The sequence below is a fragment of the Neltuma alba genome, unplaced genomic scaffold (genome assembly GCF_004799145.2).
Source record: "Neltuma alba isolate B1F8T4 unplaced genomic scaffold, ASM479914v2 tig00006191_pilon, whole genome shotgun sequence".
In the NCBI taxonomy this organism is placed as follows: Eukaryota; Viridiplantae; Streptophyta; class Magnoliopsida; order Fabales; family Fabaceae; genus Neltuma; species Neltuma alba.
The window spans coordinates 50,537-76,506 of record NW_021634381.1 but is presented as its reverse complement, the minus strand read 5'-3'; the positions used below and the strand labels follow the sequence as shown (position 1 = coordinate 76,506).

Here is a 25,970-nt window from a genome sequence, read left to right as displayed (position 1 = left end):
TTTACATTTTTGGAATTGCTGACAAATTCTACCATTGCAGGTGCTGAATATCTTGCTGAGATTTGCGTGGTTGGAGACAGTATTGGATTTTGAGGTTAACTTCCTGCATAAACAAGCAATGGTTAGCATAATAGCGAGTCTAGAGATCATTCGGCGGGGCATGTGGAGCTTCTTCAGGTAAGAAAGAGAATAGTCGTTTGGAGTTATCCAAATTTTTCTTAAGATGACTAAGCAGCGAGTGAATTGCTGCAATTCAAAATTGCAGAGTGGAGAATGAGCATTTGAACAACGTGGGAAAGTTCAGAGCTTTCAAGTGTGTGCCACTACCTTTCAACCACGACGAAGCTGAAGACAACGATGAGTGATTCGGATCCGACGTCGACGCACTAATATATTGATACTTGATTGATTTTTACTCGCAACCATCAATCTTATTCTTTTTCTCTCTCCTTTCTGTTTGTGTAAATTACATGGGGTTACTGTACATTCTTAAACAGTAAAAGCAATGATACATTTTTTTAAAAAAAGAAAATCACTATATATATGAGGAATATAATCGCTAAAAGTTTTATATATATATATATATATATATATCTAATTACAATTACATAAAGGAGTCCAACTTCATTTTAGAATTTGTCACTTTGTGCATGGTCTCTGTTATCAAATTGTGAAATGATTTATGTGAAAGTAAAGGCGAGTTATTGTTTTTTTCTCTAAAAACAAAAAGATAAGTTATTGTTTTATATATATATTTTTTTGGTAGAGAAGTTATTGTTTATATATATTCTCACATAGAGTAACAAGTTTAAAATAAAATAATTTTTTTTGGGATCAATACACTTTTTAGTCCTTATAATTTATTTTTATTTTGGTCTTGGATTCTATAATTTTTTTTTTCCCGTGGCAGTGGCTTGGTCCGCATAATTGAAAATCATATATATTGGTTTTAAGGGGTAAAATGATTCAAATATTTATTAAGATATAGGAAATAACATTTTAAAAAAATGAGGAATATTGTATTAACGTTACTCCGGCAAAAAAAAAAAACATTGTATTAACCCTTTTCATATGTATATGATAATCAATTTATATTTTTTTTGTACGTATGAAAATAACAAATTTTTAAATCGAAAAAGTAGTTTATATTTTAAAATAAAACAAACTGTTTATATCTTTTGTATGCAGAATAATAAAGGAAAAGAGTATAACTTTTGTTGTCTAAAATTTTAATTTACAAAAGGTGATAAATTCTAAAATAATTTATACGGGAGTAAAACAGGTTGTTATTTAACGGAGCTAAAAAAATTTCATATCAAACAAGTTGCTAGTACAATATTGAAGAAGCAAATTTTAAAACAAAACATGTATATAAAGTTTTTAATTTATTCATATACTCCTTTGGTCATTAATATAAGACCTAATTATTAAGTTGATTTTGATTTTAAATATAAGATCTATTTCTCATATTTATTAATTTTTTCTAAATTACTTTTATAGATACTCCTTCAATCATAATCAAATAGAAAATGGAGGGGATATTAAAAAAGATGATTATAGTATTTTAAGAAAAACATATCATATTTTTTATAATTAACTAATTTATTTAACTTTTTTAATATAATTAAATTAATTAAATAGGTCTTATATTAAGAGCAGGAGAAGTATTATCTATTTTCTTTATATACAGTTTTTATTCGTTCTTATGTTACATGTACAATTGGCTTTAAAAAAAAAAAAGAAGACTGAAAAAAACATAGACTGCACATCCTTATCTTGTTTCATTCTGACTGGAATAGGTTAGGGAGATTTCGGGATAGAATTGTTCTAATCCCCTCTTATTCCATGAACATTCTTATTAAATGCTAAGCTTTAAAATTATATTTGGTACGGAGTATTAAAAATGAGAGATAAAAATTGAGATTGGAGTTGAAAATATATGTTAAAAGGATACTTATCATGAGTGATTTTTTATCGTGTGGGATTAAGCAATCCCATATAGATAAGATTGAAGAATACCACATACCCTCATGGTATTCCCCAATCCCATATATATAGATTTGTCTAATCCCAAATATCATATAATTACTCATACAAAATACTTTTTTAATATAGTTTTATACTTTCAATTTCAATCACTATTCTTCATTTTTAATATTTCGTACTAAACGGGATCTAATTTATTTGAAATTAAAAAAAAAGTGATTAATTAAATGTAAAAGAGTTGTTGGAAGAACCTTGGAATAAAAATGTGGAGATTTGTTAAACATAATAAACTATTAAATAAAAATAGATTATCTTCAACGCATTCCCACCTTTACTTTAATAAGGCGACAACCCCTTTTATTTTTAGGTAAAAAAACCCTTTTATTTAATCAATTAAAATCACTTTTATTCTCTTATTTTAAACAAACAGCGTGTCAAAATAAAATATACGAAGAGAACGGCCACAAGCAGTACACAAATTTGAAATTTTCATCATTCCCCACCCTCGATAGCGAATGGTGGCGGAGGATAAAAACGTAGGCAATATAATTAGCTTATTTGTACAAAAACAATAAGAAAAAATTAATTTTTTTCTTATAATTTTGACTAAGTATAATTCAATTTTTAATAGGACAACCAAATCCTTATAATTTTGATTTAACTATAACTCAGTTCTTAAACTTTAACTCATTGCAACTTAAAGAGTATTTGGATAGAATCAAAACTATGGTTTTAAAAGTGTTTTTACGGTATACGAAATAAATATGTGAAGGAGTTTATCTCGATTTACAAAAAAGTGTTTTTCTGAAGCACTTTTGGTACTATCCAGACACCCTTTTAGTTCCTATGGTTTAATTATTTAAAATATTTGCTCTTATATTTTAAAAAAGAGAATTATATATTTTATGAAATTTAGAGACTAAGCTTAAATCGTTAAAACCATAGGAATTAAGTTACACCAAGTTAAAGTTTACAAACTAAATTATAACCAAATTAAAATTATAGAAACTGAGTCAAAGTTTATAATTTAAGTTACAATTAGGTTAAAAATATAGGTATCAAAAAATTAATTTTCTCCAAAAAAAAAATAGATGCATTCTAATTCATATGAAAAAAAAGAAGAGAAAGATCAGTAGCGTATAGTAAAATGTCCTGGGACCTTTTTTCCCCCATTGAATTCATTCCTGGTCCATTTGTTGAGTTGGATTGGCAAATCCCTCCCACATTTCTGGCTCGATAACTTGTTCATAGAGATCTTGACCTGCCTACCTGCCTGGCAATGATCTCCAACTACATGCACACTTGTTTCTGAATAGGGTGACCAAGTCTTATAAATTTTATATGAATACTACTTACCCCATCCTCACTTTTGTATATAGAATCTGAAAGAGATTGGTATGACTTTCACACAGAGAAAGAGAGAGGGAGTTTTGTGTGTGCGCATGCACATTGCACTATAAATAATTTTGTTGCAGTCATGAAAGTTTATTTGTCTCGTTTTTATTATTAAATGTTCAGTGAGATTGTTGGATAATTGAAGTCAAAGCGTGTTGCCTAATAATATAATTAAAGGATACTAATCTTCAATTTTTAAATTATAATCAAATCGCCGACCTGTTTATTTTAATGAGCCAAGAAAACCTTCAACTCGGAACCATCGACCAATCATGAATTAATCAATGAATGAAAACAAGTTGTGTTCTTTTGGCTGGGATTCATGCAGCTTCTTGTAAAGAAGGGGTACGATATTGCTTAAATAAAAACCATTATATTGATTAGATATATTCAACTTGCTTTTGATTACGCGTTTAACAAACTTTAGTAGAGCTCAACTCTTACTTCTCATTGTTTCTGAAAATATGTCTGTTGCTTTCTGCTCTATGACAGATTCTTTATCTGAACTTTCAACTTGCAAACATGATCTAAAAGAGTCTTCTTTTGTTTCTGTGGTGAAGCTATGGATATAAATAATCATCCTTTCAGAAACTTTGTTCACAGGGCTTTTGAGCTTAATCATCCAACACTTCTTTTCCCTTCTTACTCTACTTTCTGTGATCAGTCTGTTTTCTGCAAGAGCCAGTGAATTGTTATCAACTATCAAATAGTTCTTGTTGCTTAGAAAGGCCAAAAGATGAAGTTTGGGAAAGAATTTGAGGCACAAATGGTGCCAGAATGGAAGGAAGCATACATGGATTATAATTACTTGAAGACCCTTTTGAAAGATGTCCAACGCTACAAGCAGAGAACCAAGCCACCACCTGCAACTCCAAGGGGCCTAAAGAGAAAGCCAACACTGTACAGAGCTTTCAGTGGACTCATTCAGAGACAATCCTACCATTCCATCAATCCCCATGAACATGATATTGAGAGCCAACCCATTATGGTGAACTCAGTGCAACGAGATGGATCTGAAAGCTATAAAACTACTTTTCTGATGGCTGCAGAAGAAGGTGGAGAATATGAGTTGGTATACTTTAAGAGGCTAGATGATGAGTTCAACAAAGTGGACAAGTTTTACAGGTCTAAAGTGGAAGAAGTGATGAAGGAAGCTGTCATGCTGAATAAGCAAATGGAAGCTTTGATTGCTTTCCGGATAAAAGTTGAGAAACCCTCTCAATGGTTTAATAGCTCTGTCGAGATGACTAATCTTGCTTCAGATATTGCCACTTCAGCAGCTGCATTATCATCTTCTACGCCCAGAGGAGCCAAATTGCACGGTAAGCCTTTATTAACATTGCTAGTTAGGATAAAAGCCAGGATCAATTCAACTGCTTGATCATCTTAAAGATTAACTTGAGCTCGCAGAACGGTCATGGAAGTGTAGTGAACTGATTTAATATTCCTCAACTTCCTAATTTCATAGCCATGGAGACGATCAATGAGGAAAGTATCCACAATAGTCAATCAGATGACTCCACTGAGAACAAAGATGATGAAATTCAACTCAATCGCCTAAAAATTCAAACAGATAAGGAAAAAGATAACAGGGGTACCAAACCAGCCCCTTTGGAAGTCCTCAATCATGTTCGATTGAACAACACCCTTGAGACTCCTCGCTCAACGATAAAAAACTTCCTCAATCACTCTACACAAACAGAGCTACAATTCAACAGAAAGAATTTGAAGAAAGTTGAAGAACAACTCAAACGAGCTTTCATTGAATTCTACCAAAAGCTTCGACTACTAAAGAACTACAGGTTATATTTGCTGGCATTCTCTTTTGTAACCTCGCCAAGTATTGTTTCTTTCATATTTCTTCTTCATAATCATCTGTGTTCTTGTTAATTAAGCAGCTTTCTAAACACGTTGGCATTTTCAAAGATAATGAAGAAATATGACAAGGTACTCCTCCCATTTCTAAAACTACTGGCACGGAAGACAACCAAGAAACTTAAGTAGCCCCTCACCTTCTTTCACTCCATATCGCAGATTACATCAAGAAGAGCAGCAAAAGCTTATGTGAGCATGGTTGACAAATCCTACCTCGGCAGCTCCGACGAGGTGGGACCTTTATAGGGAAAACCATCAAACTCAATATCATCATATTCCAAAACATTTTAATAAAAATTAGCGAACTTTTAACATCCTTAGTTCCTTACCGGTTTTAATTGTTCAACTTTCCTATACAGGTCACCAGGCTCATGGAGAGGGTGGAAAAAACATTTATTAAGCATTTCTCCAACTCTAATCGTGATTATGGATTGAACCTCCTCAGACCAAAACAAAGTAGAGCAAGCCATAGAATAACATTTTCCACGGGTAAGAATCAAGATTTACTGTGGTTCAACAATTTTCGGCACAGGTACATATATAGTCTATGTTATCTTTCCCCTGACATTTTCCTTTGTTCAAATTTTTAGGCTTTTTGGCTGGCTGCACAGCAGCACTAGTTTTAGCAGTTACTCTGGTCATCCATGCTCGCAAAATTCTGAATCACCCAGGGAGTACTAAGTACATGGAGACCATGTTTCCTCTTTATAGGTAACCTTATTATTCAAAATAAAAGTGCTGAGATTTGGTTTCAAAAGCCCATAGTTTCGTCCAACGAACTAAAACTTACACGTATTATTTAACATGTGAAAAACATTTCCTGCAGTTTGTTTGGATTCATAGTTCTACACATGTTTATGTATGGTGCCAATATATTCTTCTGGAGGCGATACAGAGTGAATCAGACATTTATTTTTGGTTTCAAGAAAGGATCCGACTTGAGCCACCTTGATGCTCTCCTCCTAGCTTTTGCCATTGCTGTATTGGCACTAGCCGGTGTGCTTGCGAACCTCGACATGGAGATGGATCCAAAGACAAGGGATTACAAAGCCTACACTGAACTAATTCCTCTTATCTTGGTTATTGTAAGACAATTAAACTTCCACAGAATTCATTGGATCTTCGTTTAGCTTCCAAACTCACATTATGGATTCATTTCTTCCTTTGCAGATTATGGTTGCCATTTTATCATGCCCATTCAACATCATGTATCGTTCTGGCCGGGTTTTCTTTCTCACATGCCTGTTCCACTGCATCTGCGCTCCTCTCTACAAGGTAAAGAATATAGCGGAACACACATATAATTAGAAAAGGCTCCCACTTATTAAACTCTAATCTTCACTAGAAATCTGACTTATGCCATTTCCAATGCTCCTTAGGTCTCGCTCCCAGATTTCTTTTTGGCGGATCAATTTACTAGCCAGGTTCGTGAGAAATAAAAATGATATGATAGCGCCCCAGCATTTCACATAACTCATTTCATTCCTTTCTATGCATCCAGGTGCAAGCTCTCCGAAGTTTAGAATTCTACATTTGCTACTATGGTTGGGGAGATTTCAAGCAAAGAGAAAACACTTGCAACTCAAGCAGCATATTCACAACATTTTCCTTCATTGTTGCCGCGATTCCATACTGGTGTCGTTTTCTCCAGGTACCAACTCTCTCTCCTCCAACGCTTCACACCATGCTAGTCTGAGCTTCGAAAAGACAGAAGATGGCAGAATGTCCTTCTATTGACCTTCAAACTAGGAAGCAAGGACGCTTCTAAGAAAAACCCTTTATACCTGTTGAGCAAACACAGTGCAACACATCAACCACAACCGGATTCGTTCAATTGTGTTGTGTCAAATGTCAATGTTCAATTTTAATGTTTACTAGCTCCCAAATGATCTTTCTCTTTCTCCGATTAGTGCATCAGGCGACTCTTTGAAGAGAAAGATGCAATGCAAGGATATAATGGGGTGAAATACTTCCTCACAATAGTAGCTGTTTGCCTCAGAACAGCTTACAGCCTTGATAAAGGAAGCACTTGGAAGGTGCTTGCCTGGGTGTTCTCAGTATCTGCAGCAATCGTTTCTACATATTGGGACCTTGTCATGGACTGGGGCCTCCTGCAAAAGAATTCCAAGAATCGCTGGTTAAGAGACAAACTCATAATACCTCATAAAAGCGTATATTTCACAGCCATGGTATGAATTTAACACAGAAATCTTCAAGCAGAATTTGAAATCATTTTTATCTTCTCTATGGATTGTATTCTTGGGAATTGCTGACAAATTGTACCATTGCAGGTGCTGAATATCTTGCTGAGATTTGCATGGTTGCAGACAGTACTGGATTTCAAGGTTGACTTCCTGCATAAACAAGCAATGATAAGCATTATAGCTAGTCTAGAGATCATACGTCGGGGCATATGGAACTTCTTCAGGTAGGACACAGAAAATTTGTTTGGAGTAATCTAATTTTTTAAAGTTAAAATGACTGAGCAGTGAACTGCTGCAATCTAAAATTTCAGAGTGGAGAATGAGCATTTAAACAATGTGGGCAAGTTCAGAGCTTTCAAGTCTGTGCCCTTACCTTTCAACTACGACGATGCTGAAGACAAGGATGAGTAGTTCGGATGCAACGTCACGCAAGTATATACGGTCGACTCTGTGGTTTGATGATTGCAAAGCGTAGAGAAGTAGGGAAAGTGTAATGAAAATTCATGAACTTATTCAAGTCTATTGATTTGCATAAACCCATTTACTGTGTCTAATCATTTTATGTGAAGCTGGTCGTGTTTAAAACCAATCCTAAAAGTTCTGTATATCCTCAATGTCGCCCCCCAGCGTCACGGCTATCTTAACCACTGCCTCGCCCCCTTCTCTGCCGCCCTCTCCATTCTCACGTTTGCCAAGGGCAGAAATGGTCCAATGGAAGTCAAGTCCCTTGGAAATGGGCTTGCAGCGCGCCAAAATAACATTTCTCTGACTCCCACGTACCAAACGCGACGGAGGGTTAACAATCTGGGGTTAGTGAGAGCATGAGCGCGACGGATGCAGTAATATTAGGCTTCTCAGAGAGTTTATTCACTTAGCTGGGCTTGGGCCTACTTCTCCCTCATACTGGCCCATTTCATGCACAGTCTTTTATGAGGAAGGGCCCATAGAGGATCATAACACTTCGTTACCCAAAATTCAATGGCCTAACAAAAGAGTTAGTTCCTGATGATTTAAATTCCCGCTAAAAAAGTACTAATATTTAGTACCTAAATGTATCCTGAATAAGATTATTTTACACAAGAATATACTTGTGCTTAGGAAAAACCATTATCATAACAAATACTAAAGTATTTTTAACAAAATGCAAAAACAGAAATTAAATAGGATGGGGACTAATTCCCAAACTCTGTTTCCACAATTGCCTGAAGATCAAATGGGCAAACATCAAACAATAAGAACTCAGCCATCCCTTTCTTTGCCAAATGCGTCAGCAACTCCGTTACAGTCACCGGGAACTTTCTGAAGTTTCACTTCCCAGTCATACTTGAGCAAACTCTGGATTTGTTTAAATACCAAGCTACTCCTTCCGTTCCTTATTATAAGATCTAATTTTTTAAATATGTTTGTTTCTTTTTATAAGATCTCTTTTGAGTTTATTTGAACATTTAATGTATTATTACCTATTTTATCACTAGTTTAATACATTTAATACATTATCTTTCCTCATTTATCTTACTATTATTCTCCCATGTCTACCCATTTATATTTAGGAGTATATTTGAAAAAAAATTGTATTTGCTACATATTAATTGCTTTTAACTAATTATAATTATTTTCTTAAACCACGTAGTCTAATTAAAAAGATCTTATAATAAGAAACGGAGGAGTAGAAGCTGTATTGTCAAAGATGCTCTTTTGTCAAGAAATCAATAACATTATTAGCATCCGAGTCATTCATAACCTGTCTGAATCCTCATTGTCAGGTGAAGATTAGGCCCTTGTAAATGGTCCATTCCTCAGCCTCATGAGCACTACAGATCCCGATGTTATGAGTAAAACCAAAAATCCAGCTCCCACTAGCATTCTCTATTACTCCTCCACCGCTCCACGTCCAGCCTGTTGTGAATTTTTCGCCATAGCATCATCGACATTGATTTTGTACCAACCCACAGATGGGCGTACACTGCACATTCATTGCGCCATTTTCTTATTTAAGGCAGAAAAAGGAGTTGGCCCACGACTATTACATTCAAGGAAAAAAACAAGAGCCGACAGCTTGTTTAGTTGGAGGGGAGGAAAAATAAACTCATTTCCTCTGGTTTGGTTAGAAATTTTAGAATGGTGAAAAACCAAAATATCTCCTTCTCTTCCCTATCCTCATTTTAACTCTTTGAAATTGATTTTTTTTTTTGGGGAAGGGAGCTAAACTTTTTGACCATTTTGTCTTTATAATTTTTTTGGTAATATTTCATTAATACCCATAAAATATATTATTGTAAAATTTATTTCAAATAAAAAAATATAAAAGTATAATTAAAAGAATATATTTTAATAAAAATCAATTTAAAGCAAAAAAATTATTACAATGAAAAATCATATTAAATTATAAATTAGTTAATTTTTACAAATATATTATTTTATTGATTAAAATATATTTAAAAAATGGAAAGAAAAAACATAACCGAAAAAATTTCATTTTTTCAGAACACATAAAATTTTTTAATTCAATTATTTGAATGTATTATTATATTAATTAAAGTAAAAAAATTATGATACTAATTTTTAAATACACATATTAATATGAAAAAACCGAATATTTGTTGAATTAAGTAAATTGAATTAAGATGTAAATTAATTTATATAATATATAAATATAAAATGATAAATTAAGTTTGCTATCTCTCCCTTCTTCAAATATCCCCCCTTTTAGATAAGGCTAAAACCTTCCTGTTCCCATCCTCACCTGCCCGCCTTTATCCCGTCGCCCCACCTTCCTCTCAAACCAGAAAGGTCCGTACAAAAGATAGGCTTGCCAGGGCATCATCTGCCCCCCTCTATGGAGGTAGGGGCAGTCGGGCAGAATTAAATTGACTTGGTCATCACATTTAGACCATTCCAATATTGACTATTCACTATTTAGGAATGTTTTTGGACGTTCTTTTGGATATTTTGATTTTCATAATCCCATTATTTTAACTTAATTTTCTTTTTTGGTGACCAATTTGTGCAGAGACTCGTTCATATTCCCCTTTATTCTTTCAATTAGCTTGAATAATATTATCAATGATTATTAGGGTTTCTCTTCTTTACCGTCTTATAATATTATTATATTGAAAATGTTTATAAAATTAATTAGTGGTTATCATTAAATGAAAATGAAGTATTTCAAAAATAAAAAAGGCCTTAATAATTTGAGCTTTTAGCCAACTCGACCTAAATTATTAAAGTCAGGTTTCATTGTTTGAGTTTTTTCTTAAATAAGTCTGACCTAAATACGATTCATCAAAATAAATCCAACTGAAATTACCGGTCTTATGTACTATTTCAACAATATTGCCATTCTAAAATGATTCGCAAGGTGCAAACATGTGATGAATTGAAGGACATAAAAACTAATAATTGATTTAATTACCATTACACCCCCCCCATATACACGAGGGCATAAGAAATTAATTATAATCAAATATAAAGTAAGCATTCCTAATTTATAAACTTTTTTTGAAACCAGCTATGAAAGTATTTCAGAGAAACAAACACACATTTATTACAAAATAACTAATTTATCAATACTAAACTATTATTATTTGTTATTTTCAATTATTTTCATTAATTTCTTACTAACTCATAGTGAATCAAATGATTTGTGATGGCTAGTTCGTTCCAAGTTGAGATATTTTAATTTGACCGTTTTGTTTCGTTATCAAATTTCTTCAATACAGACACAATGAATTTGGACTTGTGAATGCTTTGAACAATAGGTTCTACTTTACTGACTCAAGATTTCATAATTTCCAAAGCGTTTGCTCGCATTCATTGAGGACAAAAGACTGAGGAAGTCCACCACAATCAGAGAACCAAAACTTTGACGTTCTCCCACAGATTACTTGGAAGGGGTGGAATATTGTTCATATAAAAACCATTATAGCTTGTTGCTTTTGATCACACGACTCTTGAACTTCGCCTGTAATCAACTTGAGATGCAGCTGTTACATTAAGATTCTCCAGTAATGATAAATGTGAGTAGAACTTTTCCTTTTTATCTTTCTGCCTTGTCAAACTTATCCTTTAACTCTCATTGGCTATGAAAGTTTGCTCATTGCTCTCCGTCCCATGACAGCTCGTCTACCTGAACTGCGTGATCAGAAAGAATCTTCTTTTATTACTCTGGTGAAGCTATTCATACAAGTAATCTTCCTTTCAGAAACTGTCTTCACAAGGCTTTACATTTGACCATCCAGTATTTCCTTTCCATTCTAACTCTGCTTCCTGAGCTCAGTCTGTTTTCTGCAAAAGCCAGTAAATTATTATCACATATTAAAAAGTTTGCTTCGCTTAGAAAGGCAAAAGATGAAGTTTGGGAAAGAATTTGAAGCACAAATAGTGCCAGAATGGAAGGAAACATATATGGATTATAATTACTTGAAGACCCTTTTGAAAGATGTCCAACGCCACAAGCAGAGAAACAAGCCACCTGCAACTCCGGGAGGCCTAAAGAGAAAGCTAACTCTGTACAGGGCTTTCAGTGGACTCATTCAGAGACATCCCCCCCAATCCATCAGCCCCTCAGAGCAGGATGTTGAGAGCCAACCCATTATGGTGAACTCAGTGCTCAGTGATGGATCTGAGGGCTACCAAACTACATTTCTGAAGGCTGCTGAAGAAGGTGGAGAATATGAATTGGTATTCTTTAGGAGGCTAGATGATGAGTTTAACAAAGTGGACAAGTTTTATAGGTCTAAAGTGGAAGAAGTGATGAAGGAAGCTGCTATGTTAAATAAGCAAATGGAAGCTTTGATTGCTTTCCGGATAAAAGTTGAGAAACCCTCCCAATGGTTCAACAGCTCTGTAGAGATGACTCATCTTGCTTCAGATGTTGCTAGTTCAGCAGCTGCATTATCATCTTCTACGCCCAGAGGGGCCAAATTGCACAGTAAGCTTTTTTTAACATCTTGGTTTCACAATAACTTGCAATCTATCCTTCTATGTCTTCAAGTAGTAGTATTTCGTAGCCAACAAGTGTCTTAAATTCGTAAAATTTAGTGACATGCTAGCTGACGATGTTTTCAAAATCAGATCTGTAGGTACTAACTCAAAGTTAATTGGCGTGATTAAATTGACTCCCCCTCCCATTCAAAAAATATAAGATATATTTTGTTGGAGAATTTTTTTTTTTTTTATAAAATAGATTTCAGTGTAGTCTCATAGTTTTTTTTACTTCTAATTCTATCCCTAACACATTCTCTCTAACATTACATTTACCTCCGTATATTCTCTTTCCTCTTTTTTTTTATTTATTGCTTTTTTTACTTACTTTCTTAGTCAATAAGAGCATATTTATGGGGGGGAAAAATACATGCCTTATATATTTATTATTTTAAATTAATTTTAACTAATTTCTCGATAAACTTAAATCGATTAAATGACACATATATTAACGGAGAGCAAGTATATGATTAATTTTATATATGAAAATTTATCACAAAAAATAGAAGACTTGTTTTATCAACTCTTGACTGATTTTATCAGTTCTAACGCATGATTTGAGAAGACAATTGGTCCAATCCAATTGTAGCAACATCACTAGTTATGATAAGAAGGAATTAAGGAAAGATCTTTTTATTGGCTTGATCATCTTAGAGCATGGAAGCTTACTTAACTGATTTCAATGTTCTTCAGCTTCATCAACAGGAAGAGTTTCCCTGGGCATGGAGGCGATCAATGAGGATAGCATCCGCCATGGTCAATCAGATGACTCTAACGAGGACAAAGATGATGAAATTCAAGTAAGTGACAAGAAGTTCCAGACAGATAAAGAAAAAGATAACAGACGCACCAGACCAGCTCCTCTGGAAGTCCTTAATCATGTTCGATTCAACAACAGTCTTGAGACTCCTCGCTCAACCATAAAAGGCTTCCTCAATTACTCTGCACAGAAAGAGCTACAATTCAACAGAAAGAATCTGAAGAAAATTGAAGAACAACTCACAAAAGCTTTCATTGAATTCTACCAAAAGCTTCGACTTCTAAGGAACTACAGGTTATACCCTACTCTTTGGCATTCTCTTTTCCCTTTATTTCACCAACTAGATCCCTTCACATTTAATCTCGTCTTCAACTGTGTACTTGTTAATTAAGCAGCTTTCTGAACACACTGGCATTTTCAAAGATAATGAAGAAATATGACAAGGTACTCCTCATCTTTCTAAAACTACATGCTGGCACAGAAGACAACCCAGGAAATTTAATTCGCCCCTCACCTTTCATTATACGCTGCAGATTACATCAAGAAGCGCAGCAAAAGCTTACGTGAGTATGGTTGATAACTCCTTCCTGGGCAGCTCTGATGAGGTGAGACTTTTACAGGGAAAGAAAACCATTAAAATTCAACATCAACATATTCCAAAGCTTGTCAACAAAATTTAGAAAACTTTAACCTACTTATGAGTTATAATTCCTCAACTTTCCTATGCAGGTCACCAGGCTTATGGAGAAGGTTGAAAAAACATTCATCAAGCATTTCTCCAACTCCAATCGTGATAATGGATTGAACCTTCTCAGACCAAAACCAACTAGAGCAAAGCATAGAATAACATTTTCCACAGGTAGGAATCAGGATTTGCCATAGGTCAAAAGAATTTTCAGTACAAGTACGTATTTAGTCTTTGATTTCTTTGCCCCGTCATTTTCTTCTGTTCAAATTTTCAGGTTTTATGGCGGGCTGCACAGCAGCACTAGTTTTATCACTTATTCTGATCATCCGTGCCCGCAAAATTATGAATCACAAAGGGAGTACTCAGTACATGGAAACCATGTTTCCTCTTTATAGGTAACCTTGTACAAAATACAATTTAACGAGATGTTATTTCAAAAGCTCATTGCTCAATCCAATGAACAAAAACTTACACGTATGCATTACCGTTTACAAAACATTTCCCGCAGTTTGTTTGGATTCGTAGTTCTGCACATACTTATGTATGCTGCTGATATATACTTCTGGAGGCGATACAAAGTGAATCGGTCATTCATTTTTGGTTTCAAGAGAGGATCTGAGTTGAGCTGCCTTGATGTTCTCCTCCTAGCTTTTGTCCTTGCAACTGTGGCACTAGCCAGTGTACTTGCGAACCTTGACATGGAGATGGATCCAATGTCAAAAGATTACAAAGCCTTCACAGAACTTATTCCTCTGATCTTGGTCCTTGTAAGACCATTACACTTCAGAGAATCCATTGGATCTTCATTTGGCTTCTAAACTTACATGATGACTCCATTTCTTCCTCTGCAGATTGTGATTGCCATTTTATCATGCCCATTCAACATCATGTATCGTTCAAGCCGGCTTTTCTTTCTCACATGCCTGTTCCACTGTATCTGCGCTCCTCTCTACAAGGTACTGTGGTGGAACACTAAATTAGCGAAGACTCCTGCTAACTAAACTCTTTTCTTCTCTGGAAATCGAACTTATGCCATTTCCAATTTTCCTTAGGTCACGCTTCCAGATTTCTTTTTGGCGGATCAATTCACTAGCCAGGTTCGTTATAAATTAGAAATAAGAATGATATCGTAGCGTCCTAGCACTTTACATATCCCATTTGATTCCTTTTGATGCATCCAGGTGCAAGCTCTAAGAAGCTTAGAGTTCTACATTTGCTACTACGGTTGGGGAGATTTCAAGCATAGACAAAACACTTGCAGCTCAAGCAGCATATTCAAAACATTTTCCTTCATTGTTGCTGTCATTCCATACTGGTGTCGTTTGCTTCAGGTTCCAACTATCTCGTCTCAAACACTTCATTCCAATTCTGTTGCTCGCAATGCCAGTGTTGATGCTTACTAGCTCCCAAATGATCTTCCTGTTTTTTCAATAGTGCCTCAGGCGATTATTTGAAGAGAAGGATGCAATGCAAGGATACAACGGGGTGAAATATTTCCTCACAATAGTAGCTGTTTGCCTCAGAACAGCTTACAACCTTGATAAAAGGATCACTTGGAAGGTGCTTGCCTGGGTGTTCTCAATATCTGCAGCAATCGTTTCTACATATTGGGACCTTGTCATAGATTGGGGCCTCCTGCAAAAGAAATCCAAGAATCGCTGGTTAAGAGACAAACTTGCAATACCTCACAAAAGTGTATATTTCACAGCCATGGTATGAAAATTAACATAGAAATCTTCAAGCAGAATTTGAAATAATTTTCATTTTCTTTATGCATTGCATTTTTGGGAATTGCTGACAAAATTTGCCCATTGTAGGTGCTGAATATCTTGCTGAGATTTGCATGGTTGCAGACAGTACTGGATTTCAAGGTTAACTTCCTGCATAGACAAGCTATGATCAGCATTATTGCGAGCCTGGAGATCATACGTCGGGGCTTATGGAACTTCTTCAGGTATGAAATAGAATAACTGTTTGGATGAATCCAATTTTCTTTTAAAGATAAAATGACAAAGCAGTGAATTATCGCAATTCAAAATTGCAGAGTGGAGAATGAGCATTTGAACAATGTGGGCAAGTTCAGAGCCTTCAAGTCTGTGCCACTACCTTTCAACTACAACGAAGCTGAAGACAAGGACGAGTGATTCAGCTACGCCATCGACACACACATATGTACTACCTACATTATGTCTTTTTTTGGACATGCATAAAAAAAATTTTATGCACCTTTTTCTATTTTTCTCATTCAATGGAAACTTATATATTACTAACTCCTATTCTTTCTCAACTGAAGTGCTAGTTTACTATTAAATTTATTTCTGAATATAAGATTTCAATCTATTTTATTTTCTAAATTTATAATTTTATTTTTTTAAATTATCTTTATTGATTTACACATATTAATAGTGTTTTCTTCCAAGAGCAATTACGATTGAAAAAGATATTTGGAAAATCAGTTCATATTCATTACAAATAACTAATTTAATTAATTTTTTTAATGTAGTCAAATTAGTTAAGTAGGTTTTATATGAATATACGAAGGTATTATTAAGAAGGATCTTAAATTTTTAAAATTAATTAAAAAAACCTTAATCCTTTTGAATAAACAAAATAATATATATATGGATTAAAATTCCCTGTAATCATTTTTTGAAAAAAAATTCCATCATCCCTTCCTCGGTGCCATCACCGGCAATAGTAGCGCCACCACTGCCAGCGACTTTTCCAGATCTGGTGCCATCATCGTTAGGGACTTCCCAATGTTTAAAAAAGTAAAATTTTATGCAAGCTTTTTTCCGCCAAAATATTTAAAAGTGAAACAACGGAAATTTAATGGTGATGGTAAGATAATTTAGCACAATCACAAAGCGAATTTTCACAATGACCTTTTAACTCAAATAAAAAATGTTTTATGTTGAATTCAACATTCAAAGAACGCATATACACACGTCAAAGTTTGAGTAGTTAGCACTTGGAGAACGCAAAATTTTATGTGTATATAAGAGAATGTATCACCCAGTGAATACAAATTTAGAGGTCTAGGTATAAGAATTTAACAAAAGAACAATAACAACAAACCTTATCTCACTAAGTGAGGTTAGCTGCATAGTGTCACATCCAGTATTATGATAATTCAAAATAAGGAATATTCCTAAATAATTGAGGGTCAAAAATAATAAGGAGAAATAGAAGGATTTTGGTGGAAAATAATTATTATGATTTTCCAAGCCAATTATGAAAAGTTTGACTAATTAAAGAAAATTGGTCAAGAATAATTATGGGAAAAATATTCTAAGTCATAGAAATTGAGGGAAAAATAAGGATAATATCCTTTGAGAATTATATGAGATTATAAAATTAGTTTTAAGGTCAAATTACCCTTAGAGAAATTACAAAGAAATTTAAGGGTGATTTAGCCTAATTTAAGGGCTTTTATTTGGAAAATTCCAAATAAATATTTTAAGGAGAATAAAGGTTCAAGAAAATTCCTACGATATCTCAAGGAATTATAAGAAATTATAGAATTAAAATAAAACCCTCAAATATCTAAGATTTTCCCTAAATTCTTTGAAAAGCGGAAAAATCCGTAAGAAAAGGAAATTAATTTTTCCTTTTATGTTAATTATGAGGAAATTAATTTTGAGACAAAAGAGGGCAATTTAGAAAGATAAAAATGAGGAGAATAAAATAGGGCTTTGATAGAAAATAATTACAGAGGTTAGAATACTGTAATTATAGAAAATGATTCAAACCCAGAGTCAAAGTGCACCGATAAAGAGCTTTGCATTTTGAATGATCCTCATTGAGCCAAGTGTCAAGCTCTTAGTGGAGAGGATTTGAAATTGCCAAGTGTCATTTTCTAAATGGAGAGGATTTTGACTTTTGGTAATTAATTTCATTTGGATTTAGTTAATTAAGGGGGTGTTTGGGTTCCAATCCAAACCATGGTTTGAGAAAAAAATCTCCCAAACACCCTTAAAAAAATCAAAACCATGGTTTTGGGAAAAGCAAAAAGTTTTTGCTTTTGGGAAAAAAAGGGAGAGTGTGAGAGCCTATAGGATATGTATCTTGTTGTTTTTTTTATAAACATATTTTTTTATAAATATATTTAATCTTATATCTTATAAATATATATACATATTAATTATTTATTAATTATATTATCTTATGTATTATTAATTATGTTAATAAAAAATATATTATTAACAATTTTATTCCTTCAAATTAAAATATATCATAAAATATATTTTTTCTGTAATTATCATATTAACTTATGCCTTTTTTAGTAATTTATACATGTAAAAAGTGTTTCTGGTAACAACTATCCAAACACTCTCACTTCTCAGAATCACTTTTTCACAAAATCTATTCTTCAAAAAATCTATTCTCCCCAAAATCTATTCTCCGGAAGCTATTCTCCAAACCATGGTTTGGTTATATCCAAACACCCCCTAAGAAAGAGAAAGAAGGAACCAATGGGGTAGTGACACTTGGATTAGCATTAATGGTGGTGGTTGAGATATTTTGAAGCATTAAATGAGCACTTCCTCCCCTAAAATCAGACTTCTATTTCGTGCAAGCCATAGCCAAGAGAGAAAAGAGAGTGTTTCAAATGGAACCAAGGAAGAACTAAGAAGAAAGATAGCGTCTTAGAGTACACAAGTGAGATTCAAGGTTAGTTTTTGGCTCTAAGTTGTTCCTTACCTTGTTTTCTTGCTTTGTATGGTTGGAAATCTTGTTTCTCCTCTTCTTTGGGAACTGGACGAAATAATGATGGTGTAGGGGAAGGAGTTATGTTGCTCAAATATGGTAAAACACTTCAAAACATAAAAGATCCAAATGGTTACAAGTGATTTTAGGGTGTTTTGGAAGTGTGTTCTTTATTGTGTATTGTAAGGAGCATTTCAGTTTTGACACTAAATGGCCCCTATTCCATGGTGTTTAAAATGGAAAAACATGTGGGGATAAGGCAAGAAAGGATTTTTAAACCCTATGGAAAACAAGTTCAAAAGCAAAGAGCAAAGATGGAACTTTTATGAAGCAAGAGTATTTTTGAGTTATGTTCTTGCTTTTGGTTGAAATGGATAATGATTCTTGTTGTCCTTTTTATGGATTATCATGCTAGGGTTTGACCTTTGTGAAGAAAAAGAAGAGAATCAAAGAAAGCACAAATCTTTGGATCAAGGTAGCAAGTTAAATCTAGCTACTACCACTAACTAGCATTGTTGATTATTGTATGGTTAATTGCTATTATTGTGGTTGAGCTCTTTTGATTGTTATGTGGCTGCTCTTTATAGTATCTTGCTTTGGCCTTTGCATGATTGAGTTTGCCAAATGATAAGCATGTTAGTTCATTAATAGTAATTAATGTGATAATGCATAATAATGATGCTTGCTTGGTGCTATAGTTGGTTAATTTGCTACTGGGATTTTCAAAAATCTCATCCTCCAAAAATAATGTAACATTTTAGGGCCTGAATCCTCCAAGGGAAAGCTGCAGATTGAAGGCTAATTTGTGGGGTTTAGCTACAAAAATTCGTGAGCTCATTTGGTTATGTACATATTAAACTAACAATGCTGGAAGCACACTGGCATTGACTGGTTCACGCGACTTTTTGATTATGCTCCCAAATGCGTTTAATTATGAAATTTGGCATGATGAAAGATAACGTCTTGAGCTTCAAATTGATAGTTAATACGTTAAAAATGGCTTAGTATACGATTTATAATGATTTTTCAAAGTTAATGGTCAGAATCTGGGAATCTGGGTTTTTGGCAAATGGACAGTGTTGCTTTTCTAAAAAACCTAACGCTTTTGCATAAGGAATTGGACATTGAGATTATTTTTCCTTGAAATAAGACTTACAGATATTTAAGTATAATTTTGAACCACCCCAATTGGATTTTTGTAGAATAAGTTATGAATTTTTTAAGTTGGGCCAGAAAAACTGAATTTTTACCTGATGAACAGTAAAAACCTGAAATTTAGCGTTTTTATGGTAAAAAGTGAGTCCAAGACCATCCAATGTGTTCAAAAATGGTTTTAAAAGGAATCTAAGTCAATATATTAGTAAGGTGTAACACATAGATCGTATAATGCCATTATACTTTATCAACAATCAAGTCTTTAGATATATTGTTGATGAGAAAGTCTCACTCAATAACCTCATTGAGCATTCTTCTTAGTCTTCTTCTATCTCTTTTTATAGGACTCCAAACTATACGATCTACTCTTCTCACCAACGCCTCCAATGACTTTCTCTACACATACTCAAATCACCTCAAATGATATTCAACTATTTTCTCTTCGATAGAGACCATACCTTACTCTAATATTTTCATTTCGAATATTATCTTTTCTTATATGACTATACATCCATTTCAATATCTTCATTTCTGCTACTCCAACTTTATACTCTTTTTTTTCCTTTAAAGCTCAATATTCGCTACCATACAACATACCTGGTCTTATAACAATCCGATAGAATTTTTTCTTAAGCTTCTCAGGTATATTTTTATCGCAAATAACTTCAATAGCCTTCTTCTACTTTCAACATCCAGCTTGTATTTTATGAAAAACATCTCTATCAATTTCATTATCCTCATATATAATGAATCTTAGATATTTGAATTTTGATACTTGCGGAGTGATTTGATCTCATGTCTTCACCTCCAAATCACTATTGATTTGCCTTCCTCCAAAATTGTAATGCATGTTCTATTTTGTTCTTGCTTAAGCAAAAATATTTCAACTCCAAGATCCTTCTCTAAAACTCCAATTTAGAGTTAATTTCTTCTCTTGATTCAGCCATGAGAATTATGTCATCTGGAAAAAGCATGCATTTAGAGATTTCTTCTTGAATAAACTCAATTAAAACATCTAAAACAATACTCCCTCCGTTCCTTATTATAAGAGACATTTGATGCTTATGGCATGTTCCTATATATAAGAGACACTTACAAATTGTCTCTACTTTTTTGTGTTGATTTACTATTTTACCCATATTTATTATCTCCAACTCACACTCTCTCTCCCTCCCACTTCTCTTTCTTTTAATAATTTAATTGTTCTCTCTCATGCTCTCTCTCCTTATTAATGAGGGCATTTTTGGAAAAAAAATTATACTTTTTACACATTAATTGTTCTTAACTAATTTTAACTGTTTTTTTTATTAACGTACTTCGGTTATTTGTCTCTTATAATAAGGAACGGAGGGAGTATTAAATAAGTAAGGGCTTAAAGAAGACTCTAGGTGTAGACTAACTTTAATAGGGAAGTCCTTTGTTTCACCTGTAAGTATTTTTACACTACTAGTTATCCCCTTATAAATATTTTGTATGGTTTTGATATATGCAACCCACACATCTTTCTTTTTCAAGGCTTTGCAAAGTACTTATCTTGGCATATGATTATAAACTTTTTTCAAGTCAATAAAAATCATACTACCTCAGATCCTTAGTATAAGATCCCGTTTGACTTTTATTTTGATCCTAAATATAAGACCCCAATCCACTTTGTCTCTTATATTTACTCAAATTTTTCCAAGATAGTCCTTCTAATAATTATAGTTCTAGTCAATACACTTGATTAGTAAGGATATTTTAGGAAAGACAACACCTATTTAATATCCTCAAATTAATCAACTGGCTCTTATAATTAGGATCAGAAGTAGTATATAAATCCCTTATTTTACTTCTATACCTTTCTATTAACCCCTTCAGTAAACAAATTGCTTCTGTTGTGGATCTCCCCGAACTAAATCCAAATTAATTCTAAAAAATAGAAGTCTTCAACCTCAACTTATGTTCAATCATTTTTTTCCTACAACTTTATCGTATGGCTCATAAGATTTATATCTCTGTAGCTTACAAAGTTTTGAATATTTCCTTTATTATTGTAAATATGAATTGAAGTGTTTTTCTTCCATTCATCAGGCATAGCCTTGGAATAAAAAATTTCTTTAAAAAACTTGGTGAACCACAATTCATCCTTTTATCCTATACTTTAAAGGTTTGAGAATTTAAGCCAGCACAAATTTTCTTGTGTTTAAAGCTGAAATGCAAAACAAAAAATCGAAGTGTGAATTGATAAACTCAGATTGAGATAGACAACCAAAGCACTACCCATTTTATGGTTGTCTTTGAAACAAACAAAGGAATAAGAGCTGTCAAAAAGAAGGAATAAGGGGTTAGGAAAAGCTAGGAAGCATATATCAGGTCGCTCAATCAGCCTAAAAGAAGCGAAGTTCGGGAAGAAGCCATCAAAAGTAAGTAAGGAGGAAAAGAAGAGGGTAGAGACAAAAATGATATCACTTTGTTGCTCTATTTCTATATATAAATCACTTGTATCATATTCTCACATAATGCATTAAATTAATAAAAGTTCTCACATATGCCCCTATTAAGAAAAGGGTTTGGGAAAAAAATACATGCTGCATATTTTCTCACAATTTCTTTATTATACTCAATAGAGATAAGATTAAAAAAAAACACATTAAATACCCTACAAATAACTTATATTTGGGAATAATATTTTTTCCCCTACAAGTGACTTGCAAGGGAGAACAAAATTCTAAGGCGGCGGTGAAGGATAAAGGAAAAGACGGCGGGAACTAAGGAAGGAACAAGGAAGGAAGCAAAGCAATGATTAGAGGCTGTGGAAAGTCAAGTGGTGGAGGAGAACATTGAGGGAGTAAAAAAGATAGGGCACACCAACGCAGAACGACGGAAGAACTACAAAAGTAGCGAAAGACCGGGGAAAAAGAAAGTGCGACACGGCTCACCAAATGAGGCGAAGTTATTGACGACAGAGAGAAGAAGAGGTGGCACATCAGCAACGAGGGGCGAAGAAGACGAAGGAGAGAAGAAACCTCCAGACAAAGCTCTCGTATTAAAACCTTCATTTTAAACACTGGTGAAGTTCAATATGAACTTGATTTGCACGACCAATGCATTCCAATTTAAAAATGTTTTAAATTTATCTTTTTTTCAAAACAAATTTTAAACTTACAATACATATATCTTGAATTTGGACTCGTAAATCCTTTGAATAGTAGGTTTTAACTTTGTTGACTCTGAAGTCTGAACAACCCATGCCAAGGGCTTGATTGTTTCCATTCAGAAGGAAAGACTTGGGAAGGCCACGATCATAATAGGAGTTCGACCATAGCAGACTATAATTCTCATTGCTAACAAAGCCACTGCCTTACCACCCAAGACACACACAGAAGAGTTGTGCTCGTTTCGTTGAGATTCATGCTGCTGTTTATAAGGAAGGGGTGGGACACTGTTTATATAAAAGCCACTGTGTTGCTTTTGATCCCATGGTTTGAATTTCACCTGTAATCAACTTGCAATGCCGCTATTACAATAAGCTTCTGTGTCTAAGCTCCAATAAAATTGGAGATGGAGAACAATCGCCGTGTACCATATCAAACAACAGAACCACCAGGTGAAAATTACTAGACACAATCACGCATGCTCTACCAAGCCTGGAAATAGCATGCTGAAACTAACACAACAAAAGGTTAATAAATCCGCTTAATCGTCAAGGCCTCATGAACGCAACAAGAGATGCAAGCATGACAAATGCTGTTACATTGGTAAACATAAGAGGCACAGTTAGAGCAAGTCTCCATCACAAATCTATGCACAATATCACCTCCAAACTTTAATATAAGAACTAATTTGGCTTTTAATTTGATCCTAAATATAAAACTTCAATCTATTTTGTCTTTTGTATTTATCCATTTTTTTCAAATAATTCTTGTAGAATGTTTCATCAAATGGTAGTTTTAGCTAATATACATAATTAGCAAGGGTATTCTGAAAAAAAACAACACATATTTATTACAAATAACTAACTTAACTAATTTTCTTAATCTCTCCAAATTAGTAAACTAAATCTTATATTACAGACCGGAGGTAGTACATTGTATTGGGGGAGCAGAAGCATGGATGGATTTTAGTTAGTGCAGAATAGCAAGAACTCAAGAATTTGTGAAAGGCCAGATAGCTTCACATTCCCCGGCAGGTTAGAAGAATACCCAAGATTAACAGCCACAAACACATTGGTCACAACACAGTAGCTAACTTGATAAATAGTCTAATTCGCATCCAATTCAAGCATGAAAGAAATGCAGGAGCATCAAAAAAATGATTTCATTTTCTATTAAGCCCCAGATTTGTCTGGGTACATCCATTTCAATGAAATGTATTAGATAAAAGAGTAACAAAACTGTCTAAACTCGAGGTTTTACAGTACAAATATATAAGGATTACACAGAAGCACAATAGCAACAGAAACAAAACAATGCATAACAGAAAACAAATCATAAACTTCATTATCCGGTTCACTTTTTGACAAACATCAGTATTGTAAATGTCAAGACAGAGCCATAGGTGCAAATAGCAAGATTAGTCAAAGCAACCTTGATCATTTCCATTGGAACTCAAGTCTTATTATCCACAACTCCACAATCCTATAGGTATTCCCAAAACACTGCCAAGCACAATGCAGCACACTCACCAACCATTTCACTACTCCATCCCCAACATTGTGTAGGAAAGAAGGGAAAGAGGCCGTCAGAACAGAACGAGACTAAACTTGAGATAAAACTGCTCAATAATATGAATTGGAACCTTGAAGTATAAAATCATTGTTCCAACAAGAGGAACAACAATGTCAAATTCCTAACGCAAGCTAAACAAATCATCACACCAACTATCCATTTCAGTCTGTAAGCCAATCATCATGGTGAAATTGAAGTAGAGAAAAACACAAATATGAAAACATTTAACCGATTACACACACATTATAAAATTCAAGGGGAATAAAAATAATAAATTGAAGTAAGTAACATTAATCATTCCAATTATTGGGGACAAAAAATGAGATTAGACTCTTTCTCTCTTTCTCTCGTAATTCATCTTGTTCAATAGCCTCTAGTCCGGCCACAAATCCGGGAAAAACGTGAATGTAAAACGTTCTCCTTTATCATTTTTGTTAAACAGATTACTATGAAAACACAATTTTCATTTCTGAACTAGCGTATTTCGCATGGACCTAAGACATTCTCACTTATCATTAGAAGCCGCTTCTTTCCCAGAATCCTTGGCAGCCTCCTTTGACTGGGAAGCACTCTGATCTGCAGTCTGCTGCGCCGTCCCTGATTCTTTTTCCAATTCATCGACGAATTGTTTCTCAGCCGCCTTCTCTGCCCTCAAAATAGGCTCGTAGTAGTCTGCATGAGCCTCCATACACAACTTCAATTTCGCAGTTACCTCAACGCACTTATCCACAACATCCTCCTGGTTCTTCTCTGCCTCTTCAATGCACTTCTCCCAATCGATAAAGCTATCTCTGCATCCACCTCCTTTCATGAACAAGCAAAATCCACACTCCCCCTCTTCTTCCTCCTCCTCCTGCTGCTGCTGATCTGACGGAGCATCTTCTGGCTTAGCATCAGCCGGGGAATCTGATTGCTGAGTTGGGGTTTGACTCGCGGGCGAACCGGAGTCAGGATTTAGGGGTTTAGTATCAGGCGGGGACATAGGGTTCAGACAGATTGGAATTTTACAGGATGGTGAGGATCGCAGCGGAGAGATGAGCCGCAAGAGGAGGAGCAGACGGTGGCTGTGTCGTTAGGGCTTCTTCTGATGGAAGGAGGAAGTTGCGTCGCTTGTTTCCTCCCTCCTTCGCTTAAAACCTCCTTAAACCCTTTGAACAGAATTTCGTGAAATTTTTTAATTAAGAAAATACATATGTTGCTTGAAGGCTACGTAATCTCAATTTGCGTGGTTCTTATTTAAGTTGATTTCTTATTCCTTATTTCCTTTAGTACTTTTTTGTCATTAATCTTTTCCAATACATAATTCGGAAACCGTACTAAATTTCATTTTATCGAAATTGACTTAAAAGATTAAAAACTTAAAATTATCATAAAAATGTTTAAATTAATAAATTTATTAATGGCCTTGTCAGTTAATAACATGAAAACTCCCATATATAAAGTTAATTACATAATTTCTTTTATTTTGTTATTATCATATAGTTTTAAATTTCATTTTTATCTAAATC

At 34.1% G+C, this 25,970-nt stretch overlaps 3 protein-coding genes across 4 annotated transcripts; 2 read left to right on the top strand and 1 right to left on the bottom strand.

Annotated features, from left to right (window-relative positions):
* Window positions 1-3,967: 3,967 nt before the first annotated feature.
* Window positions 3,968-8,296, top strand: LOC114749834 (phosphate transporter PHO1 homolog 3-like). Its single transcript, XM_028938375.1, has 13 exons — window positions 3,968-4,703; window positions 4,850-5,183; window positions 5,280-5,328; window positions 5,416-5,487; window positions 5,616-5,745; window positions 5,847-5,967; window positions 6,083-6,341; window positions 6,427-6,531; window positions 6,636-6,680; window positions 6,758-6,907; window positions 7,167-7,445; window positions 7,548-7,684; window positions 7,772-8,296. The coding sequence occupies exons 1-13, from the start codon at window positions 4,118-4,120 to the stop codon at window positions 7,869-7,871; spliced, it is 2,367 nt and encodes a 788-aa protein (XP_028794208.1). The 5' UTR covers window positions 3,968-4,117; the 3' UTR covers window positions 7,872-8,296.
* A 3,055-nt stretch (window positions 8,297-11,351) lies between these two features.
* LOC114749833 (phosphate transporter PHO1 homolog 3) lies at window positions 11,352-16,165 on the top strand. 2 transcript variants are annotated; one of them, XM_028938374.1, is made up of 14 exons: window positions 11,352-11,476; window positions 11,578-12,390; window positions 13,149-13,497; window positions 13,599-13,647; window positions 13,737-13,808; window positions 13,933-14,062; window positions 14,166-14,286; window positions 14,400-14,658; window positions 14,743-14,847; window positions 14,944-14,988; window positions 15,073-15,222; window positions 15,326-15,604; window positions 15,709-15,845; window positions 15,936-16,165. In XM_028938374.1, exons 2-14 carry the CDS (start codon window positions 11,808-11,810, stop codon window positions 16,033-16,035), a joined length of 2,379 nt encoding a protein of 792 aa, XP_028794207.1. In that variant the 5' UTR covers window positions 11,352-11,476; window positions 11,578-11,807; the 3' UTR covers window positions 16,036-16,165. The 2 variants fall into 2 exon arrangements, with proteins under 2 accessions (XP_028794207.1, XP_028794206.1); XM_028938373.1 differs by having other exon boundaries at window positions 13,137-13,497.
* Window positions 16,166-24,967: 8,802 nt separating this feature from the next.
* On the bottom strand, window positions 24,968-25,444 carry LOC114749830 (uncharacterized). The gene has a single exon (XM_028938370.1). The coding sequence runs from the start codon at window positions 25,442-25,444 to the stop codon at window positions 24,968-24,970; it is 477 nt and encodes a 158-aa protein (XP_028794203.1).
* Window positions 25,445-25,970: the final 526 nt, after the last annotated feature.